This window comes from Perca flavescens, chromosome 2 (genome assembly GCF_004354835.1).
Source record: "Perca flavescens isolate YP-PL-M2 chromosome 2, PFLA_1.0, whole genome shotgun sequence".
NCBI lineage: Eukaryota > Metazoa > Chordata > Actinopteri > Perciformes > Percidae > Perca > Perca flavescens.
Genome location: NC_041332.1, coordinates 26,400,185 through 26,425,414, shown reverse-complemented (window position 1 = coordinate 26,425,414; position 25,230 = coordinate 26,400,185). Strand labels below are relative to the sequence as shown.

At 39.5% G+C, this 25,230-nt stretch overlaps 1 protein-coding gene across 2 annotated transcripts; it reads right to left on the bottom strand.

The window, feature by feature from the left end:
- Nucleotides 1-6,933: 6,933 nt before the first annotated feature.
- smox (spermine oxidase) lies at nt 6,934-23,151 on the bottom strand. Of its 2 annotated transcripts, XM_028564769.1 has the most exons (8): nt 22,984-23,151; nt 17,513-17,628; nt 15,757-15,991; nt 14,090-14,316; nt 12,140-12,313; nt 9,769-10,513; nt 8,387-8,547; nt 6,934-7,475 (listed from the first exon to the last, which is right to left on the bottom strand). In XM_028564769.1, the coding sequence occupies exons 2-8, from the start codon at nt 17,513-17,515 to the stop codon at nt 7,323-7,325; spliced, it is 1,698 nt and encodes a 565-aa protein (XP_028420570.1). In that variant the 5' UTR covers nt 17,516-17,628; nt 22,984-23,151; the 3' UTR covers nt 6,934-7,322. The 2 variants fall into 2 exon arrangements, with proteins under 2 accessions (XP_028420570.1, XP_028420576.1); XM_028564775.1 differs by lacking the exon at nt 17,513-17,628 and having other exon boundaries at nt 22,984-23,148.
- Between the last annotated feature and the right edge of the window lie 2,079 nt (nt 23,152-25,230).

Genomic DNA, 25,230 nt, shown 5'->3' with positions numbered 1-25,230 from the left:
TTATTTTTTTACCTTTATTTATTCAGGGAAGGTTCACTGAGAGGAAGCCTCTCTTTTGCAGGACCACCCTGATCACACGCAGCTCCACTGGAGCGGTTGGGGTTAAGGGCCTTGCTCAAGGGCACCTCAGTGGTGGTAATGAGGGAGGGACGAGCGCTGCACTTTTCACATTCCCGTCTTGGATGGCACTAAGCGCCGGACTTGATGACAGCGCCTCTGCAAAATAGCCTCGGGAAGGACCTTGGTTTGGTGGAACGTGTATACATTCAAAAGTTGTTTTAGTCGTGCAACAGAAAACTCAGATTGGACAGGTAGTCTAGCTAGCTGTCTCGATTTACCCTGCAGAGATCTGAAGAGCAGTTTCCCATAGTACTCTGTATAAATACACTGTATAAGCAGCGATATGAACATAGTAGGCAATGCAGGTATAGTATAAAAATATATAGTAGACGTTATAAATATAATGCCACTATAATGAAAATGCCACTCAGCAAACGATTGTTAGCCAACTACCTAAAAAATACAAACACAGATATTGTGTTGACAAACACAGAAGTAAAAGAAGAGTAAATGTTGGACTTACATTTATAAGGAAACATAACCCAACATGGTTGCTAATGTTACTCTGTGTCTGCAGTCGTATGCTTATGTTACCCATAACAACTTTGAGTCAACTATGAGTCTGTCTCAAGTTAATTTCACCAAAAGAGCATTCCCTAAATTGCACACAGTAATAAATAAAGTTACTGATTGTTAACTCTGTCCAATGAGGCACGCTGTGTTCATGTCTTTACACAGAGCTCATGGGAGAAACTCTGGGAAGCGTTGTTGTGGCAATTCCTTGCTAATGTGCCATGAAATGTAACGTGAGGTTTGATTGGCTATGAGGTGAAAGAGTTGGCTGGCTCTCCTGTGTCTGTGCCCTTGAGGTGTCATAAGCAGATGAAGCTCATGTTACATCTTACAGTGGATTACCAAAGTTTTGGCCACAACAAGGCTCCAGAGAGCACCAAAAGCATAACAGACTCGGTCAATAGAAAAGTAAAAAGGGGGAAGCCTTCTGTTTTGATAACTATATATTATAACTATATTATATAACTATATTGATAAATGTATTTGTAAATGTGACTAGTTATTTTAATATTGTCTGTCTGGGAAGATTCTTAGTTATCCAGATCATGGTAGCCTATGTAAGCATGGACTTAGCACTTTTAGATAACGTTATTGTCTATAGGTATTAATGAATCTATTTTACATTCATATATTTATGTATTTAGAAATCCCTACTTATCTTATCTGATATATTTAATGGCCCACTTGTTTTATTGTCCAGTTTATACTGTTTTGATGAATTGCTTTATAATCATTTTCAGAACTCTACTGATAAAGCGGAATAGACCTTTTTCACGGCAGACATGTTGATGTGTCATAGTAGGAAAAGCACAGGTGTATTCAAAACCATTAATGATGGCTGCATTCCACTTAGGAGAGGCCCTGGTATTGTGCATTACTGGGACACTTGATGGAATTTAGCTTATTCACCGTACCCCCCAGAGTTAGATAAGTCCATACATACCCTTCTCATCTCCATGCGCTCTTTCCTACGGCTCCACCGGTAGCTTAGCCTAGCACAGATCCTGGAGGTCACATGAGACACAGCCATCTTCTAACCGTATATAAACTGGGAACTATATTCTCAGAAAAGCGAAGCATTTCTACTCTCTGTCCAGTGCTTCTTGCTGCAAGCATATCACTCCACCCAAGTAGCAGAAGTAGCAGTGATTCGCCTTTCTGAGAATATAGTTCCCAGTTTATATATGGTTAGAAGATGGCTGTGTCTCATGTGACCTTGTTATTTGTACACCCTGTGACTATACAAATTACAACATGTAAATAGGAACATGTTGGCGTTATTTTGTCACTTATTCGGAGCAGTAGGCTAGTTGAAACCAGTTACCTGCAGGATCTTTGCTAGGCTAAGCTAATGCTGGGAGTGTCAGACAGTTACAGCACGCATGGAGATGAGAAGGATATGTATGGACTTGTCTAACTCTGGGGGATACGGAGAATAAGCTAAAGTCCCAATAAGTTGGTGTGTTCCTTTTAAGGTTATCAATTTCAGCTGTGCTTTTCCTACTATGACAAGCCAAAATGTCTGCTGTGAAAAAGGTCCATACTGATTCTCCAAGCTCATTAAGATGAACTAAGAGTAGCAGCTGTCACACACACTTTCTTAAAGGCCCTGAAAACCCACACAGGTGTTTTCACTTGTGGCTGATTATCCCTCTGTGCAGAAAATAACATGAGGTTACCGAGCCTAATGAAAAGTTGAGCCATACGGCATACTAATTCTAGACAGTATAATATTTACTTCTACATACTTTGACATCGACAGGAAATGATACAATGAGTGTTGGACGTCAGTCAAACTGCCAATTAAACTTCTCAAATAGACTGCAAAATGTTTTTCATATGATTTAAGACTTTTGTTTTCCAGCTGTACATCGACAGCCTACTCATAAACCAATGTTATTTAGTATGTGCACTGTGTGGTTTGAGAATACTTCATTTTGTGAACTTTCTACTGTGAACACACTGCATACTCGGAGTCAATGTGTAGTGAAGATTTCTGTCACGGAAAGTGATTAGATTTTCTCTGTCCTGAGTACGGACTCGTTTTTGTTTGACTGATAGCTGTAATGTGGCTGCACATGAAGTTGCCCTGAGAGAGAGAGAGAGAGAGAGAGAGAGAGAGAGAGAGAACTACAAAATTAAAGAGTCTGTTTCATAGCACTGGTTGTCTTTAATTGTGTTGGCTCCAACACAAAAAAATGGCATGTTCAATTTTGGATGCCTGTCATTCTCACACTGGAACTTGGGGCGTTCTGTTCCTTTTCATCCACCAAGTTTCCATCTGATGATCCTTGATATTTAAACTGTAGTTGGCAGCAAGTCGACATCCACAAAATGCATCAATTCTGTGTCCTTGGCACTTGCTGGTTTTGAATAATTTGGTCATTAGAATAAACTTCAGCTGTTTCCCATGAGGGCACATTTTCTCATTTCTTAAATTATTGGTACAGCAACTTTATTTTGTATAGCACATTTCAGCAACAAGGCAATCCGAAATGCTTTACATAGAAAAGAGCAATTAAAAACAATTAAAATAATTAATTAAAGCGAATAGAAAATAAAAAAGCTAAAATAGAATAAGACAGATAAATATGATATAAAATACGAGAATAAAAGGTACAGTGCAGTGTAAGAAAAGAAACAAAGAATAGTCTTCAGCCTTGATTTAAAAGCACAGAGTTGCAGCGGACCTGCAATTTTCTGAGAGTTTGTTTCATATATGTGGCCCTTAATGTTTAGTTCTGACTCTGGGCATAGAAAGCAGACCTGTCCTGATGTCTGGATGGTTCATAATGTAGCAACAGATCAGAAATGTATTTTTGCCCTAACCCATTTAGGGCTTTTTTATAAAACAACATCTTGAAATCAATTATTTGAGAGAAAGGAAACCAGTGTAATGAACTGGAGTGATGTGATCAACTTTCTTGGTCTTAGTGGGGAGTCAAGCAGCAGCGTTATGAATCAAATGCAGCTGTCTAATTGATTTTTTTTATGGAGACCTGTAAAGATGCTGTTTTAAGATAAAAGCTTTTCCAAATCCTGCTGAGACATAAGTCTTTTAACCCTTGATATATTCTTAAGATGTAGGTAGGCTGACTTTGTAATTGTATTAATGTGGCCTTCTAAAATCCAGGTCTGAGTCCATTACTACACCAAGATTTCTGGCTTTGTATGTTGTTTTTAACATTGCCAATTGGAGTTGAGCTCTGACTTTCAATCTTTCCTCTCTGGCTCCAAAAACAAATTCTCTAAGATTTCTCTTTGTTTAATTTAAGTTCTGCCACATCCAATCATTGATTTCTTCAAAACATTTTGTTTTTTCCATAATCTCAGCAGGTGGAAGCATTTAGATGTTAAACAGAAGAGGCCCCAGAATAAAGGAACTCTGCATGTCATATTTGTCTGCTTATGTGTAATTACCTATAGACACAAAATAGTCTCTATTTTTTAAGTAGGATTTAAACCAGTTTAGAACTGAGCCAAAAAGTCAAACCCAGTTTTCCAATCGGTCTAGTACTATGTTGTGGAGAAATTTTGCCACTAAGTGGATGTCATTGAATACCTTAACAAGAGCCGTCTCAGTACTGTGGTGTGGTCGAAACTCTGACTGAAAGACACCAAAACAGTTGTTCTAATGACAAGAAGCTGTTAAGCTGTTGAAAAACTGCTTTATCAATGATTTTACTTAAAGGTCCCATGATATGGTGCTCTTTGGATGCTTTTATACAGACCTTAGTGGTCCCCTAATACTGTATCTGAAGGTTGAGGATGGGGGTGTGCCCTTGGCCAACTGCCACTTTGCTCATTTGAAAGCCATGATGTCTCTCTCTCTCTCATGGGTGGGCCAAATTCTCTGGGCGGGCAAAGCAGAGAAAGGGGAGGTAACCTTGCTCCTTATGACCTCATAAGGAGCAAGATTCCAGATCGGCCCATCTGAGCTTTCATTTTCTCAAAGGCAGAGCCGGGTACCCAGGGCTCGGTTTACACCTATCGCCATTTCTAGCCACTGGGGGACCATAGGCAGGCTGGGGGAACGCATATTAATGTTAAAAATCTCATAAAGTGAAATTTTCATGCCATGGGACCTTTTAAAAATGGAAGGTGACAAGCTCATTAGTGACGTGTCTAGATTGTTATTTTAGTGGCTTGATGACGTCCGTTTTCAGAGCTGGGAGAGAAGTGTTTAGAATCTGTAGAAGACCTGAGGCCAAACAATAAAAACTTTTTTTGAAAAAGCCTGTCAGGATATAGAAGCAACAGGAGGAGCATTTACGATATTATATAATGTCCTCCAAGTTTTTATAGTTGATTGCATAAAATTGTTTATGGTATTTAAATTGGTTTCACAGGGACAACACATATCCTGTACCTGATATGGAGGCACTGACTGCTTGTCTAAATTTCAGATTCTTTTCAGTGAAAAAGGAGGCAAATTTATTGCATGCCATGGTGGATAGAAGTTCAGATGCAATTGACACAGGAGGGTTTGTAAGCCTGTCGACAGTAGCAAACAAGGCACATGAATTATTATTGTTTTTGGCGATAATGTCAAAGAAGAAGGGCCATCCTGCATTTCTCAGTTCCAAATTATAAATGCAGTCTCTCTTTATAGATGTCAAAATGAACCTGGAGCTTTTTGACATTCTGTTCTTATCAGTGTGATACTGTATTTCTCCATGGAAATCTTTTTACCAGAGACAGCTTTTACCTTAGTGGGAGCAATGGAATCAATAACATTTGTAATTTTAGAATTGAAATAATCTACAAGCTCATTGACTGAGACACCAGGGAGGGTGGGGGTGGAGGAGAAAAGCTGAATAAATGTTTCACTGGTGTTTTTTAAGTGATATACCATTTTCTGATTACCTCTGTACACGGAGATAGTGCTGTCAAAGAAAATGCAGGAATAATCACAGAAAGCAACATCAGTCAGTCACCATAACCTTGGAAATGTTCAGACCAGTGGAGATAATCAAGTCCAGAATGTGCCCCTTGTTGTGTGGGCTCCGTCATATGCTGAGTCAGAACATGTTATCAAGAACAGTTCCCTCTGTCCTGGGGATTGTCAACATGAATGTTAAAATCACGAGCAATACCTACATAGTCAAAGTCAATACAGATTATAGACAGCAGTTCAGTAAAGCCATCTTAAAAGGTTGCACAGTATTTAGGTCGCATGTAGATATTTAGGAACATAGCTCGAGAGGAGGAACTCAGCTGAAGAGCCAAATATTCTAAAGGAGCAACATTTCTCTATAAGATATCTGCTTGCATTGGAGTGAGTCATTAAACTAAATGGCGACTCCAGCTCCTTTCTTATTCACTCGAGTCTCATTTATAAAACTGAAGTTGGGAGGGGCTGAATTGAACTGAATGTTTAATTAAGCTATAGTTTTGTGTGTTAAAAGCATGATCTCCGTTTTTTTGCAACAGGCTGTGGCTGATGAGGAATGGATGCTAAACTTTGCTGTTGAGTGCTTCCTGTTTCTTAGCGGTTTTGCCATTAATTTTCTATTAACCTACCTATCAGGGCAGAAATTGAGGAAGCGAGGAAGAAAGAGTCATGAGGGCCACTAGGCGTGCAGCCTGGACCTGGCACCAATCAATCACAGCTTGCTGCATTTTGTACACATGCAACCAGGGGTGTTGGACTGGGGGGGGGAAATGATTACACGAGCGCCCATAAAGATGCTAGAATGAATAGCTGTGGATGCGGGGAGGGGCCCATAGAGAATGCCTTCCTACAGGGCTGAATTTTGTGCTACGCCCCTGCAAACAACCTTATCAGGCTGAGGAGACAGAGAATGTTTTTTTTACCTTTGGTGATTGTGTCGAAACTGTGGCAGGGGTACGCAGGGAAAAATGGTAGTAGGGCAGGGATTAGTTTGGTTCCAGCAGTAACCAGCTCATTTATCTGGTCAGTGAACTTCAACAGGAGGAGGGGGAAAAGGGAAATGGTGAGTGGGGAACGGTGACATGGATGGGGTATTGGGGTCGGTGAAGGAGACAGATCCTCAAAGGCATTGGTGTTGGTAAGGGGGGGTTGAGATTCCTCGTCTCGGCTCTGACGTCTCCCATGATCAAAGGCATTATACATTATAGCATTGTAGCTTTTCTTGAGTGTGCACTCACTTTCTGCCTTGCTCTCATGCGTTAAAAAGGGTGATTGTATGGAAACAGCTCTTGCCTGAGGTTTTACTTTTCTGGAAAATATTCAGGACAGAAGTGGATGAAGAGGAGATATCTGATGGCTAACACTAGTGTGTTTAATATTTGAATGAATTAAGAAGACTTAACTGGTCTTGTTAGATGATGATAGAACTTTTATTTTCTTAAAACTTTCTAAATTTTTATTTAGCATTTTCATTATTTTTGAAATAAGTACGTACAGAAGGCACTTACAAAAAATTTAAATTACAGATGCTGTTGTTATAAACATTAAATTAATGATTAAAAAAAACATGACAGAATGATAAAGACAAGAAATGACAGCACCATTGGCAACTTTTGAACAGTAAATCTCAAATAAAAATGTAGCATGATTCGAATCTACAGTACAATAAAAACAAACGTATTAATGTAATAATGCCCGAGTTATGCTTTTAAGTGTAACTTAATCATCAAGATAAAAAGCTTAAAACTCAACAGTTTTGTATTTCTTTTTTCACTAGTCAGAGGTTCATTTTATTTTACATATTAGGCTTTGTGGTTTCAGCTCTGTGCAAGTCCTGGTACATCTCTATTAGACGAGTGGCCTCTCTCTGTCCTGACAGCAAAGCACCATGAGTAGTGGAATAGTATTTTCTGTGGGTGGCCTCTCCAGCAAACATAACCTGTAGAGGCTGAGAAAGGAGGAGGGAAGCAAAGGTTTAAAGATTTGAGAGAAGAAAACCAAATTCAGAACCACAGCCGTCTGTGTCATTCATCCTGACATATTTTTGTCTGCTCGAGCAACATGATTTTTCATTTTCATCACTGATTCCCTTGTTATCGCCGTACATGTAGGAGGCTGTGGTAACTTTCCTGAGGCCTTTAGATTTTAGTTTGACAGGGTTTAAGGACTGCAGTGGAGAGGTCATGCCATTCCTTCAACAGTGTCAAGTGAGCGCACACAAATCCCCCCCCCCCGGCCCTTCTCCCCTTCAGCCAGAACACATCAGGTTTCATGATGTAGACTGCTGGCCAGGAAACAGCCTTCATTACCCCCCTGACACCAGCTGTATTTGCTCTGCATGTGCTGCGATGTGACATGGCAGTGATGACACGGTCGCATTAGCCAGATGCTTTCAGAGTGCGTGCATGGAGTGTAAACAACAGTGAAGATACTGCTGTAAAGGTACTTAACTGCTAAAATGTTCTTCAACATCCAGAGTGCAATGAATATACATTGAATCAATATGGGTTTAAATGGAGCATTGGAATTAAAATTCCTCTTAAAATCAACAACTAGTTAGAATATCATCACAACTAGCTAAACTCAAATAACATCTCATTTTAAATTTGCCTTAATTTTCCCTTAAATTAGTAACACATTGCACTATACACCATACAGTGTGGTGGACAAAATAACAGAAACGTGCAACAAATTAATGCCGTAGCAACACTAACCACTATCACCATTAATGTGAGTCTGACACCTTTCTGACATTAAAACATGTACAAGGGTAGTTATTTTCAGGGCTACTGAATTGCATTAAATGGTAGTGTTTTTATTATTTTGTCCACCCCCTGTGTTGTCTGATGGTGGTCTTACCGGAGCCTTGGTGCTGTTGGCATAAGGCAGCGGCATGGCCAGCCTCTCACAGTCCCCACCGCTGGATCCCACCCTGGTGAAGGAGTAGGAGCCTCGGATGAAAGGGTTACTGCCCCACGAGGAGCGCAGGACACGCCAGGGCTTAGGAATGTTGGGGTTCCCTGTGGACAGATGGACAGAGAGGGAGTCAGTACAGATAGTAGCGGCAGAAACTTAATGACGGTCATGGACATTCTGGTGTCGACAAAATCCACTGCATTACAGAATCAAACCAGTTCCCACTAAGAATGTGGCGGCTTTGAGTTAAGGCCTTTTACAGGGACGTCCAATCTGCCAACTCTAATCAAATCGTGACCCTCTGTGAGCAGAAAGGCACCAGCGAGTCTATATGTAATTAAATCAACAGCTGAGGGGATTAAACCACCATGACCTTAATGAGGAATGCATGGTGTGCGTGGTGTTTGTGTGCGTGCGCGTGTGCGTGCAGTTTCTCTGTGTGATTTACAGTCTACAATCTATAGGAAGTCCACTGACCTCATCATGAAATCACACTGTGACCTATTTCTGAGGCAATCCCTTTACCAAAGAGTTTGCCACTACTGCGGAAAAAAACAAGTCCTTCCCACAGTATCGGCACATTCCTCATCTATTGCTAAACAATGAATCAACCTGTAGTCATGCAATGAAGCACCTTGAAGCAGGAAAAAGCCTCTGTTGCACAAAAATGTGGTTTTAGGTAACGGGTAGCAGCAACATTGGATAAGCCTCAGAGAAAAAGCCCCCAATTGTGACACATTTGTGTGTGTGTTTGTGTTTCTTCATCTTATCTAACATATGACCAATCCTTCTGCTCAGTGCTTTTGTAGTGGTGACACCGGACAAGTTAGCCACTGCTCACTGGACACAAAAACAGACACTCGTTCAGCTGTATTATCTGTCATCCTTTTGTCATGGAAAAAGCTACTTACGTCACAGCTGAAGCTTATGTCATTTCCTTTTATATGTAATGCAATGACCCAACCAAGGCGCTGTTTGTATGAGTCACTGAGCTCAGCCTCAGCCTTCCAATGCTTTTGTGTTAGTTTAAGATTATTGATTCTTTGTGAGAGAGTTTGAAGACGGAAGTTGATCTCTCTCTCTGTTTTCTGTCATACAAATCTACAGAAGTCAGACTTATAAAAGAATCTTTTATAAAGAATATTTTTGAGATCATCTTTGGTTAGATAATGATTGAATAAAACTGTTACAGTGGGAATAAATGAGACACAAAGGAATTATTCCTGTGTGGATATCAACCTAGAAAACACACAAAACAAGCTGTATGATGGGTAACATGTGACCAAAATACACAGCTCTGTTTCCTTGTGTATGGGCGTGCTGACCTGTGAAGCGCCTCAGCAGCTCAGTGCAGGTCTCTGCCACTGTTTCGTCATCGCAGCGCTCCATGTACAGAGCCTCCTGCCCGCAGATCCAGCCGCTCAGCATGTAGCCGTAGCGCTCGGGCGGGTAGAGGACATCAAAGCTGCAGATCTTCTTGTACCACAGCTCCTCAGGGTAGGCCAGCTGTTCTAGCTGAGCCTCATCCTCCCACACAAACTGGATGCTGTTGCACTCCGGGCTCCAGAAGGGCTCTTCGAACTCTAAGAATATCTTATCGGTGGTGCTGATGCCCAGCTTCTCGACGGCGAGCACTTTGTCCTCAGGCAGAGAGGGGGAGAACATGGCCTCGTGGTTCTGCTTCAGGACGCCCAGAGAAGCTGTTACGATCACATGGTCAGCCGCGATCCACTCCTCGTCCTCGCACTCCACATAAATGGGGTGACCCAGGATGAGAGGGTCTTGGCGAGGTTGGCAGCCGTGGTTGTTTTCGTTGTGATTGTTGTCCTGGTGGGTGTCGCTGCTCTTGGCGATCACCTCCTGATGCTGGGCTGAGTAGTTCCAGTGGATGCAGCGGACCGGTTTGCTAAGGCTGACGGTGCGAGAGGGGATGTCCAGGGCCAGGAGCTCCACAACCTTCATGAAACCTTCAGGAATGACATAATGTGCACCGGGGATCTCTGTCCACTCGCCGAACTCACTCAGAGACACCTCATCCATACTGGGAGAGCTGCTTTCACAACTCTCCACCTGAAACAGGAGAAATTAAGCTATAGCATAAGTTCAGTCAGGAAGACTATCCTTGTGCATGCTTAGGCCTGTAGTTGTGTTTCTCATGTATCCTGCCATTCACTCCTCTCACACATTATTTCCATGCTGTCATTGCCAGGGGCTGTCAATCATGACATCAGCTGTTCTCATCAGCTGGTCACATCAGCTGATCTCATCTATCCAATAGCACAGCGACACACCTACATCGTTGTCCTGTCATACTGCTGCTGCCTCTGTTTGAATATGATTCTCTCTCTGCCTTTAGCACATTCATGGGGCCGTTAAGCGTGCGGAACATTCACGTCTGCTGCGCTAAAATTGGTTCTCTCTGTTGCTGTCAGCTGTCATTTAAATACCAATCATCACAAATGCAAAAGCACCCCTTTACCTCTCCATCACCGCCGGGGGGATTTATCTTGCTGCTGCTCAGGGCAGATCACCTGTTATATTAAACATTTAATTATATTTCCACCACATTACCTGCAGCCTAATTACCTGAACCACAAACCTGAAATTAGCTGTTACACCCAAAGACAACATTTTGATCACTTTTGCAAACGCGCTCTTGGCATTTTGAATCAACACCCATTGAATTCATACTGTAGGTATGTCAACAACTCATCTCTACGGCTACAGCTCTGAACAAATCAGCATGATTCAATGAGATTTCACTGCTTTAAAAATGTTTTATTCAGAGGACACATACTGGTGTCGTGTTATTGAAAAGCAAAAATATTTTACTGCTTCTGCCTCATTAAATCGTGAGCTAGCATGGTAGCAGTTAGCAGATGGCTAATGTGCCACCGTAGGTTCTCTGCTGCAGTTCACAACATGCTCTGTTTCCTGATTCTTTGTGTGTGGGCAGGAGCACTCAAATGAATATAGCACTAATGTAGCACTTGCATGAATATATTAATGAAATGGCTGTTGATATAAAATTCCAGCGAGACAAAGCTTAAATTAAGGTGGGTGGTCTCATGCGGACAATAATTACGAGGGGGGGCGGCGGGGGGAGTTTTAGCTCTTAGATGTTTTCTATGATCTCTGTCAGACAAAAAAAACTAAAGAAAACATAACCTTCAATGTTGATTCCCTCTAACAATTACTTTTATTTTCACTTTACGCAAAACAAGTCGCATCACCGTGGTATCTGGGAATTTGGGTCAGACATTTTTCACTATTTTCTAACTAAACGGTTAATAAAGAAAATGGTCATCATTAGTTGCTCTCAGAGCTGTAAAAGAGAAAAGATATGAGTAAACCACAGGTTTCAACTGTGTGGTAGGAAAATGAACAGCTCTGCTTCAAATTACAAACCCTGAGCCTGATTTATTGTCATTGGATATCTACATGGATTATAGGTTAGGAGGAAGTAAATAATAAACAAAAGTTCATAATGCTATGTAATTGGAAACCCAATGTTTGTAATTAATAAAATAATAAAGTCTAATTAACTCTTGGCATATTAGTGCCAGCCAGCAGGCATACAGGTTAGACGAATATCTGCTTTCTCATTCCAAGGGATTGTAGGTTTGTATATCAACTATACACACACACACACACACACACACACCCACACACACACACTCACACACACACACACACCTTGAGGTACTGTTGAAGCATTGACAGTTTGAGCTTCTTGGTGCTCTCGGAATCATCAGGATCCAACATGATCTTCTTGCGCACCACGTCTCGTGTAAAGACGCCGACGCTGTTCTGGCTCTCAGCACAAACTGGTTTCCCATTCTGGAAGAACTCCTGAGTCAGCTCGTACACCTAAAGGGGGGTGAGATGGAAAGTAATCAGGAGGAAGAAGAATGAGGAAGAATGTCAAGGAAGCAGAGGGAAGAAAAAAAACCACCAGTTTAGTTCAGTTCAGGGCAGATTGGGTCAGCACTTGATTGTTTCAAATGGTGAACTGCAGCATGATGGAGAAACCCCACAGGCGGCACAAATCACATAGCACTTTAAAAAGAAATGCAGTCGTGGCTACAAGAGTATTTTTGGGCTGTTGGTCAGCGCTTTATTATATTGGTTTGTGTCTTGTATTGTTTTATCTGTATTTTCTTGTTGAGTTCTGAATCTTGTGTTTTTAATTCACGCACCTATTGTTGAGTTTGTGTTTTGAATTCTCCTGTATTGTCTAGGGACAGGCATTAAAAATGAGCTTAGACTATAAATGCTGTGGTGTGTGGCATTAGTTTACGCTACATACGTGTCCCTATACAAAATAAACATTGAATAAATAAATGAAAGAAACAATCTGAATTTGTCAACTTGGGCTTTAGGGAAATTTTGACGGGTGTTTTTGTTATCATTCTGACGTTTTTATAGACCAAATGATTAATCGGGGTGAAGTTTTTTTTAACAGATTTATAGAAAAGGAAAGTAAGCTATCAAGTAGGGAGAATGTATAACAGCTGCAGGGCGCTAGAAGCAATAGCAGACAACTGTGTGTCCTCATCACTCATAACATGTCAGCCATGGCCGAATGACATCACAACGAGTGATAAAGTTGAGGTTTCCCTGAAGCATGGTCTCGTTTTTCTTCTTTTCATTACAGCAGCCATTGGAAAAACACACCCTGGAAATGGCAACAGCTTGGAAGCTTTATAATTCTAGTCAAGTCAACTTTATTAATATACCCCAAAGTAGCAAATTTGTTTCAAAGAGCTTTACGGTCTATAGACAACATACACATAAAGCATGATGAAGATTTTAAATGGCTGAAAGAAAACTGGAGCAAGGTAGACAAGATGACTAAACAGGGCTAATTAATGTAGACAAGGCCATAACCTATCTAGTCTTTAGGATGTTGAAACTGTTTGTAAAGGTGTTAGGGTTTGGGGTGTGAACTTTCATGAAGAAGATTTATCACAAGGACCCAGCATGGGTGGGTCATTTTGGACCTAAGATCATGTTCCATACTTTCTCTCTGTAACTGCTTTTCCAGACGTGACCTACTTAAACTATAATAATCATTCTCTAACGGGCTGCCAGAGAGCACAGAGCAGAAAACTGGACCAACGAAAATGGCCATTCCTTTTAAAGTCAACATGCTTTACTGGTTCACCTCAAAATGGCTGAAGATCTATTTAATAATGTTATGATGAATGTTAGCAGTGGCTTTTTATTTCCCCTTAGCTTCAAGTTTGTTAAAATCATCTTAATGTGCACTGTCTGACAACCTCTTATATATTCTACATTTTCAGCCTGTATGGAAGCTGTAGGAGGTTTATACTGTACGAAGGGAAATTTTCAAACTCAGGTCTCCATGTTTTTATGCACCTTTCTATCAAGTGGAAATATTCTAGATATCTTTGTTTATCATTTCATACACATTTCCCCCAATTCAGCCCAACATATTTACATTTTATATCAGTGGTAATTTAAGATGAGAATAAAGCTTCAACAATATTTGGGTTGCATAGCATCCATTTTTTAGGAGTAATTGAACTTACATAAACATATTTGATGTGAGGCAGTATCTCTGTGCTCTTGTCCATGCATGCATCCATTCACGTGTGTCTCTGTGTGCATGTGTCCCCTCACCTCGTTGTACAGGTCACTGAACTCCTCCACCAGGTCCTTGGGGATCCTCTTCCCGACGTTGGTCTGGTAGTGAGCCACACCATTCTTGGTGTACAGGCTGATGCGTCCCACGCTCCTCTCTCCGTCTGTGGTGTGCTCCAGCAGCCCGTTGTCCTCTGCCAGGTGGTACACTGGGTTCCCATTGGCACCATGGATCCAGGTGGCTCCAAGCTCCAAAGTTGCATTTCCTTTGAAAAAAAAAGAAGAAAAGAAACGCAGATCAGTGTGAGTTTGAAAAAAAAAAATGGATCTCTTTGAACTCTGCATTGCCACAGTCTGCTTTGTTAAGGCACAATCACACTTGTGTGTTAGATAATGGGACAGTTAAAAAAGGAGGTCAACTCAATTAACCTACTGCACTAAGCCCACTTGAATACCATTAATTTAATACTTTGCTGATGGCATATGTTTTATATTTATTTATATAATAAAAACTGGGGCAATGCAAAGCCAGTTATGGCTAAATTATTCTATAATTACATAAGCACATAAACAGGCATTTATATAACAGACACAATTATCCTCAATTATCCGTGTGCCTGACATACAAGTTTGTATGTATGTTTTACACGTGACCTCTTTTATGTGCATACAGTATCAGTGCCACGGCAGATGCTGTTCCCTACTGGTTTGTTCTTGCCAGTTGAAAGAATTTGTCAGGCATCTTTATTATTTTTATTACCATTATTTACCTTGGAACTAGACATGCGTCCAAGTGCATTAATTCTGTTTATTTAGGGAAACTAAGCATGAATGTCTGGCTGGCTGATTGGACAATATTCTAAGTTAATATGAACAGTACTTGCTAATCAAAGTTAATTTTAAATATGAAAGAAGCAGATTAGAAAATACTGTTCCTTCAGCTTGTATCAGAAGATTCTTTGTTCTTGTATCAAGAGTCAAATAGTGCTTTGTGTGAATCTAGCTGAGAAAAATGTGACATAGATGCTTGGAAGAAATACTTGTTCTCGAATGTGCAATTTGTCTTGTGCACACAGGGAAACACAAAAACAATATCCGTTGAGCTACCCAACTTCTGAACATTTCACTTCTCTGCATTACAGTGCTATGTAAAAACACTTACACTGTTACTAAGAAACTATGGGAAATGATTACTATAAACCCACATATTGATGGCCTCAAAGAAATAGTTTGACCACTCTCACGCCTGTACGCTAAATATGCAGCTACAGCCAGGAGTGAGTTAGCAACTTAGCATAGTCTGGCTCTGTCCAAAGATAACAAAATCTGTCCATCAGCAACTCTAAACCTCACTGATGATTAACACGTTATATCTTGTTATTTGAATACAAAAAACAAACTGTAATTGACATGTTGTGGCTTAACAGGGAGTTATCAATTAGTAAACAGTAACTTCCTAGAGTTTTATCCTCTGCAAAAAAGCTATTGAGCATAATTTTTCTATTTGTCGAGCTATTACTTAAAGTTCCCCTGATGTTTCTGTTTGTTACCCCTAAAAAATTTGAATTGAAATTGAAAAATGAAAAGGCAGAGGTATCGTACAGAATAAGTGTGTTGCACAAAGCACCGTTACATTGTGTAGGTGTTATTCATAAACAAGTGTAACACAAAGTTTGGGGTAACAGCAGGTAAACGCGTCCTCTTACCAAGCTGAACACTGTGAACTCTCCCGCCGATGTGGTCTGACGCCTCTAGGACAGTGACATCCGTGAAGCCGTTTTTCAGTAGGATCTTAGTTGCAGCAAGGCCGGCCAAGCCAGCACCAATCACTACTATTCGAGGCTGCCGATGAGTGCGTAGGTCGCTACTAAGAGGATCATCAGTGCTGTCTGAGGAAATTTCACAACTTTGCATGCCGTCCAAGATCCTCTTCGATGGAGTCTGTTGGCAAAATAAAGAGAAGGACCCATGTTAAAAATGGCCCCATTATGACACAAAGAGAGCAGGCGACAGGCGCTCATACAGAAGAAGAATATTGAGCGTAAGGAATCTAACTCAACATATTTTTGAGTTGATATGTTCTACAAATGACACATTACATACCTTGAAAAAATTATAACGTAACATAACATACTTTGAAGTAACTCATGAATGCACACGCTGCTGGTTGGGTGGCTCATGTTACCTCCTGCACTCCTATAACATGTCCCTGCCTGGTGGGTATTTTTCAGCTACTGATCCCAGCTTCTGGGCATAATATATTATTCTGTGTGAATGTGATAATGTCTTGTGTGAACAAGATATCAGATCTACCATTTGCAAACAACTTATTATCATATCCATATCTTGTAAACAAAAGACAATACATTGTCCAAACAAATGATTACCCTGGCAGAGGTAGAAAGAGTACTAGAATATTGTACTCAAGTAAAAGTACTGTTACTGTAAATACATTTTACTTAAAAGTAAAAGTACTTGTGGAAAAATGTAAAAAGTAGGTCAGTTAAAATGTAATGAGTAAACTTTACTGCGTTACATTTAAAAGGGGAGGGGTTATGATGAGATGCTACTTTTAAAATTAAAAAAATCTTTAGGTGAATTGCATTAAATGTCAACTTATATACAAGTTGAAAATGAATTCCATTTTTATAGAAACACTTTTTAGCCTGCACATACAACTGTTTATTAAGTTTAAATATACAACCACCTTCCTCACTAAAAATAACAAGAAAAGAGATTCAGCCATACAAGAAAAAAGACTGATGATAATTAAAAAGAGCTATGGACACCTTGGGTACATACATTAAATAGCCTGAAACTTCTTTTAGAATTTACTAAAAATAAACCTCACCAAAGCAGACAATGTGGACATGTATAAACAATATAAACTCCACAGCGGCTGCAAGTGTTCCGTCATTCATTAAGGTAGATACAACCTTTTTTTATTTATTTTTTTATTTAACTATGCCAAGGTTCAATAATGATAATTATAACTACACCCCATGTGATTCTTGACCCTCTGGGGTCTAAACGTTTTTTTTCAGACACACAGATGATTTTTGCATGCCCTGATGTTGTTGTCAATTTGAACAAACGTAAGCAGTATTTTAAGAACCTTGGATTTTTTGTTCAGCTACAATAATAGGCTATCTGATACATTTTCAGAAAGCTTAGTGCCCAGGGGGCTGGACATTTCCCCAAACTGTCAATAAAATAAATCATATTCCTGCCATCAAAATATTGATTGAAGTTTAGAAAGAATGAAGATCGCAGACGTCATCATCGAGGTCGGATGACGTCATTGCATAATAATTAATGTATTCACCGCTGGTAGAGAGGAGAGGAGATGCTGTTTAGTTTTTTTCCACATAATATAGGTAGGGTAGGAATTTGGCGTAAACAGCATTACTAATCTTGAAAAATATTTTTATTAGAGTTCACAAAATGAATGGCGATATTTACCATATATTTGCTTATTGGAATTCTTCCTTATATGACCCACATTTACAGCTGCATGCGTTGTAACCAATCTGCTACCAAAGCGCTCCACAACCCTGTTTTTTCTGTCAGAGAACAGACTAAACACAAATAAGAAATTATTTATTATTGCACATCTCAACTGAAATTGCTCAATGACACAAACATTCAAAGTGAAGAATACACAAGCAACCTTGTTTTTCCTGTACACAAGGCTGCTTGCTGTGAATGCATGGACAGCTGTGTGTGAGAATAACACAATGGGAGTCTATTCAGAAGATGTTCCAAGCCTGTGGAGAAATTTACTAACAATAGTAAGCGTCCGTTTTTCATGGAAGATGTACACTGGTATAACTGTTATCTAAGAGCCTTTAATATGAAATGGGTCTGTTTTTCCAGCAACAACACCAAGTCCTCTGAAGTAAGACGGTGATATCCTGGTGTTACACAATATACACACATTCCACGCTTTGTTACCACAGCAACACAGGACACAGGACAGTGCATATGGCACTATGTTCCAGATACACACTTATGTTTCCCACAAGTTGAGATCACACAGCAGAAAAGATTCAGTGGATTTGAATAGTATACATATATCAAATCATTCATCTTCCTCTGATTGGCACTAACAACACATTACTTTGATAGAGGATAGTTTCCATCTCTGCTTGTTTTTAACCTCGATTTAACTTTGACTTTTGGTAAACTGTGTCGTAAGCAAGTTGTTGTCCAAACAAGTTGACAACTCAGCTGGAGAAGTCACAAGAGCTGACAAAGAGAGTCAGAGAGGAAACCACAATCCAGAGCTGCAAGAAAAGATGTCTGTGGGTAACATAAGTTGAAGTAGGAACCAGTCAAAACTAGAGGGTCATATACAGCGACTTCCGTAAATCTCTATAACTTCCTGTTTCAAAGTCTACCAGAGTCTTGAATGATATCTGACTTCCAACACAGATGTGAGTTAAACCTGCTAATCTGGACGGGTCATCAGGGACACAGGTCATCTAACCTGACTTCATGACTGTCGTCCTGAATGTGGGTAAGACATTAATGAACAGGTCTTTCTATTAGAAGTGGCAATATGACAATATATATATATATATATATATATATATATATATATATATTGAAAAACAATATAAATCTGTCTGATGTAGCCAATCAAAATGAGCAGAATTGCTTTGTGGCAATATCGGATTTCTACATGATTTGGTTTCTTGATTTGCCAGGTGTCTAATCCAGAAAATGTACTTTATCAGTACATCGTAACATAAAAAGATATTTAACTAGAAGGGCACTTGGAGAGCGCAGACCTCTGCCAAGGCCATGCCCTACCTCACAATGTTATGGGAAAAATGATTTGTGTATCCACCACATGATCTGAATTTGCTCCAAAATATGACTTCTTTCTTGACCAAAGTGTTTTTCCATAATCCTGCTGACAAACTAACAAACCGAACCAAAAACACTACCTCCTTGGCAGAGATAATAATAGATTAATGTATCCATATTGCATCATCCTAAAATACTTCAGTCTGCACTTGTTGTACTCGACACATACTGCTAAACCTCTGAGTTACACTGAACTGTTTCCACCAAATAAAGCCATGTTTCAATTCCAGTTCGGTCTCTTTCTCTAAAAACTTATCTTACCTTAGCCATGAATACTAAATATAAAAAAACACAGTTCAACAACATTGTTAATCATCAGTTTGATTCCCAGAATCATAGTTTCCAAATCACTGTCCACGACCTGGACTGTGAGCATACAATCTAAGGTTTATTGCACGTCGTTTTGCGTACAAATATGCAAATATTATATCATACATATAATATTAACATATGTACACTGGCAGCAGATTGTACATCTATTAGTATGGTTTCATAACCTGTAGCAAATCAAATCACTTATGATGAAAGGTCATGTTTGTGAAGTCCCAATTAAGAAATGTCCTGTGAGTAATAGAAAAAACCATCCTGTAATTACAATAAGGTACAAAATGCAAATATATAGGATGTGAAATACTGTATATGCGCTACCCACACGAGGCAGCTGTTCATTTTACACAGAGGTTTCTCTTTTCGACACACATTTTTCCTCATAAATCATTTTAGCAGCTATTTGGGACTATTTGAATCAGTGGCACATTAACTTCCTTGACAGAAAAAGAGAGAAATCCTGCATATGTAAAGATGTGACTCTGATATCTAAAAATTAAGATCTGTAAGCTTGAGTTTCCTGCTCATCTGTCTACTTTCATACAGTGCACTTGTATTTTGAGCGTATATTTGGATAAATGGCTAATAATCTTGTCTGATCGTGACATTTTAGTAAAGAGACACTTCAACAAACATGACAGATCTAAAGAGTGAAGCCAATTGGAAGTGCCTCAAACCTGCCTTCTTTCTAATGGCCAGCAAGGGGCAACTCCACTGTTTGCAAAAAGATGTAGTTAGTTAGGTAGCTAGTTTTAGGTCTTCTTCATTGCTGCATGATGTTCATTTAGTAAATGCTGGTCCCATTTAGAGTAAAAGATGTTGGGCATTGTCCGTATTTTCGTCTAAGAACTTTTACCCTTTCACTGTGATTTCAGTTCATGAAAGTTAAGTAGCCACTGGATGACATCACAGTGGCTACATCCACTTCTTTTATACGGTCTATGATTGTGTCACTTTACTGTAATACAGGAAACATTTAAACATCTTATCATCCTTACATGAGAAAACTCTCTATTATAGCTTTAATGAGTCAATGATCACTCAGAATGAATCTGTTATTGTTGGGCTTAACCTTTAAAATAAAGCACATTTCAGTGAAAAATTCTGATTCGAAAAATTCGTAGGCAGCAACACTGATTTTAAATGACAGATCGAATTCATAGACAGCCTTTGATTACTTCACACACTGGCCCCTCTGAGAGATTGTGCATCTCTCCCTGGTTGCTTGTAATTATTCCACGGCTGGTTAATACACTCGCCACATGCCTCCTCGCCACGCTTTACACCACTGCACACAGATTAATGTGTGGGCTGGCCTTGGGTAGATAGGCGGCTCATGGTGGTGGTGAAGTGAGGAGGGAGGGGGCTACCACTGACCTAGAAATGACAATCAACAATACAGTGCTTTTGCCGGTGGCCTTTTTAAAATCAAGGCCAGCCCTGGGCAGTAATATCTTAAATGAGTGTGTCTGACTTCCTCTTTCACCTTTACAGCTTTCCTCTCTCTTTAATTGTGGACATTGCAGCTGGGTCCACAATGGATGGATTCCCATCTGCATTTTCTTTATCAGTCCCATGTAGACTTGGGCCGGTGGAAAAAATGTCAAACCATTTGAATATTAAGCCAAACTTTTGCCACTAGGTGTCACACTTGACTCAGCCACGTCTACGTGAGACCATAGACCGTATAGTCAAATAAGCCAAGTCAAGTAGAACTTTATTTATCCCCAAAGCGGCAATCGGCTTAGTAAATAAAGAGGCCGGAAGTTGCAATTCCACTGTTTGGCCACTATCTTTAATTTGCTTCTAAGCCCGGCACACTTTCTGGTGGGTCTGGTAAATTGCTGTCAGACACTAGCGGCTACGCTAGTTTGTTCGTTTATAAACAAACATAACATTATGTTAATCACATTGTCATATTGCTTATTACCAGTGTTAGGCAACACTACTTGGAAAGTTTAGTAAGCTAAGCTATTGGTTATTCTACATTAAATAAAGTTTTACTAACGTTAGCCCCCTACTAAAATGCTGTCAGCACAGGTTGCTCATGTAGACTACTTTTTATTTTGCCAGAAGGTGTCATAGTGACAAATGGTGGCCTACACTGGACCAGACCAGATACTGGACAGATAATTCCAACTCTAGTCCCATGTGTGCATTACCATGGTAATTACACATCTCTACATCAAAGAAAAAAAATGCAGTGTAGTCTGAGGGCTTCGTGCCAAAGGCCAGACATTCCACACTTCTCTCTCAGCTCTGATTTTCCCAAGCTGGGATGATTGAGTGGAAGCACCACACACACACACACACACACACACACACACACACACACACACACACACACACACACACACACTTAACACTCACACTAATCACACTCACACAGACACCTCACGGCTGTGCTACACACTACACTGGATGTTCCCCTGGTGCAGATAAAGAGTGCCCTGAGACTATTGTAGTATTCCTAAACATACACACACAACAGGCACAATGCATTCAATTACACAATGATGGCAGGAAAAGTATTACCACAATGTTCTAACTATATATATTTCTGTCATAAAAAACACATCCTTGAAAGCCTTGAGAAATAAAATGTGGGTACCACTCTAAGAAGCCCCCTGTTATAAAGAGTTTATAAATTGTAACTAATTTATTGAGAGTCAGAAAAGCATTTGAAAATGCTTTATAGATCCGTTATGAGCCAAGGATAAGGTCAACCTTTGGGTTGCCAGGTTGTACAAAATCTGGTTGGAAGGTTTGACCACTCACTTACTTAAGCCAAAATCTATTTTTTATTATCAAATATTAACATTTATACCTGCAGACCTGATGGATTGTAAATCATTTTGGCTTATTAAGTGCATGCTTATTAGAAAGTAGCTAAATGAGTTTTTCTTGACCTAATCTGACCTTTCTTAATGTTTTTATAGTAGATTATAACTGACCTATAAAACATTAGAAATGTATTTATTAACCATTAATACAGCCATTAGTTACAATTAATGGTAATAAATAAACCCTTTATAAAAGGTATCTTATTTGAAAGTGGTAGGCTACCAAAAATGCAAATAATGAAATGAGAACTTTTAACAGATAAGAAAAATCTGACTGAAGACGAAGAAGAAGGTCAAGTGTTTGATGTCATCCTATATAGTGCGTGGCTGGACAACTCATCTGGATGGGAAAATCCTTTACTGCCACGTAACTGTGATGTGGCAAAAAAAAGTGGCAGCAGTTTGAAACAAAGCGAACAACTTCACTGAGTTACTCTGATTAATTGTCTGCGAAAGACAACGTGTGATGAAGACGCAGCAAAACCGAAACACATTTTAATGCGGACAAATAAAGCGAAAAACACAAATCCACCTTATTCCAGCCAGAGCAGACTAAGAACACACTACAATACATCAGTGTAACTAACATTTAATGTGATCGGTGTGGTCACACAGTTTCATGCAGCGTTTCCTGTCTTATCAACACAAACAACTGTGTGATATTATTATTTAGTATATTGTAGCCTATCTGGCCGTATTTACGGTCGCTTACAGCGCCGACAATTACAGTAGAAATAAGCTGTTCTCACTGTATTTCCAGCGTTATGTACGAATACATGTATACAGCCTGTTCTTTTAGGTCAACATGTAAAGCCCTGCACTGACCATCACCCACCGCCCCGCTGTTAAATAATAATTCTGTTATGCGCTTTTAGTAGAGCAGCTGGTTACCTGGCTCTCTTGGTCTTCAGCTTTAAAACCTCAGAGTGCTCCGCTTTCCTTTGTGCCCGTTTTTCCCTCAGACCGGCACCGCTTTGTATTTATGCGTGGAAACCAGAAGCAGCCAGTTTTCCCGTGGCCGCTGCCTCCTCATTGATTAAATATGAGCAGTAATGACGACAAAGACCAGCCCCCACTCAGTATAAGCCTGCTGTCACCGAGCTGCCTGCTGCTGCGTAATACCGTAATACACGTTTGTTGTTCTTAGCATGCAGGATGTGTGTGTGTGTGTGTGTGTGTGTGTGTGTGTGTGTGTGTGTGTGTGTGTGTGTGTGTGTGTGTGTGTGTGTGTGTGTGTGTGAGAGAGAGAGATCCTGCATGCTAAGAAAATCATTTTAATCAAAGCGAGAAAAAAAATGAAATGAATACACAGGCCTAAATAAAAATGTGAACACTATAATATCACAGCAATAATAATAACAATAGTAATAAAAACAATAAATCTATTGATAATATAAATAATTATAATAATAGCCTAGTTATATGATACTGGTCTTTTTTTTCACTCAAAACAAAGTTAGGCTAATTTATATTGACATTTTTATGCATTATGGCACACGTGTGTTTCAGGTGGGAAACGGGAGACAAAAAACAGCCTGCAATAATACATGGGAAATACCATTTCCAATATGGTCAAATGTGGTTTATCAAGTCAAATATTATTTCACATGTGGTATGTTAAAGAGTAACTTACCCCCCACTGAAAATCTGTTGTTTGTCGTTGTTTTGGTTTAACTTAACTGGATGTAGACACCTTAGGATCACTGTTTGGGGATAAGCACACTTCTGACAACGCCTGGGTGTGGTCTTGGCAATGCCAAAAGTTATGACGTGATTTAGGTTAGGGATGCACCAATCCAACACGATATCGGATATTGGGCTGATACTGAATCAAATAGCTGGATTGGATATCGGGACAATGGGGCTGATCAATTAAATTCTATGTTTATATAGACTCTACTATAGGCCTATAGTCTGCATTACGGTGATTATAATACATTATGCTGCTGAGGTGGGACCAATTAGCCCTTGGCTACAATCCGGCATGTTTACATGCATGTATTCCATGTTTGTTTATTAACATGCACTGTCCCAATCAAATAAATACATTATTATTATTAATTGATTTTGATGATTCATGATGCTGATGAACAGTCTAATATAGTTAATAAAAAGGCTACACCACAAGCTTAAACTAAATATCAGTAAAGAGTGAGTCTACAAGGGTGAAATTAAATGGAGAGGTTGACTGTGTGTGACACTAAAGTACACTCAAAAACACAACAAAACATTATTCATAACATTATTATTATTAGAATTTATTTGGTAAATCAATGGTCTTTAAAACAATTTTCAAGTTAGTGGTGTCAAGTGTAATTTACAATGTACAACATGGTAATCCTAAAATGCATCAATAATTAAATTACCAAAATAATAAACAAGAAAAAAAGGCATACCCATCCTCAACTCCACCTCCACCCTGCAAACACACAAAGCAAATATCCTAATAAGAATAAACAATATATCAATCAGCAAAGATAACAATCAGAATTGTTTAGATGGTAATTGGAAAAAAAAGTGTTTATGGTGTCTTTTCAATGACAAGATACAAATTGATGATGGTGCCTGTGGTGGATTTGTTTCACGTTGTTGAGCAGGAAATCTCTTGGAAAGCAGGCGCTGTTTGTTTTGGTGGGTTGACCCTTTAACTTCTCCAAAAGGCCACCCCCAGCTGTTTTGTCTACAGGTCCAAACCCATAAATCAACAGAAAGATGATTCGGTGGTGTCGTGCACCTCCCGGATGTAATCAGCGTTTGTCTGTGTATAGGCCAATAATCGCTTCATCTTGTAGGTTGCCTCCCTTCCTGTTCTGTGTTTTGTCTGTGCTTTGTTAAAAGAGGAAGTTTGTCAGACAATCATCTGATCATTTGAATAATCAGCAGAAAATGCCACAAGCTGCTATAGAAAACTAAAGATCTTTACACAAATCATATCACTAAAGGGAAACAATAGTTTCGATATGAAAATTAAAAGACGTCATGTCATGCATTCCATGTAGCTTTATGACCAATTCATCTGTTTCTTTGAATATACAGCCTATTGTCATTGCTTTTACAGCAAATTAAAGAAGAATAGCACTGGCCACTGTATCAAGTAAAGACATTGAGGACACTGAGGGTATGTCTTTAAATTTGTTT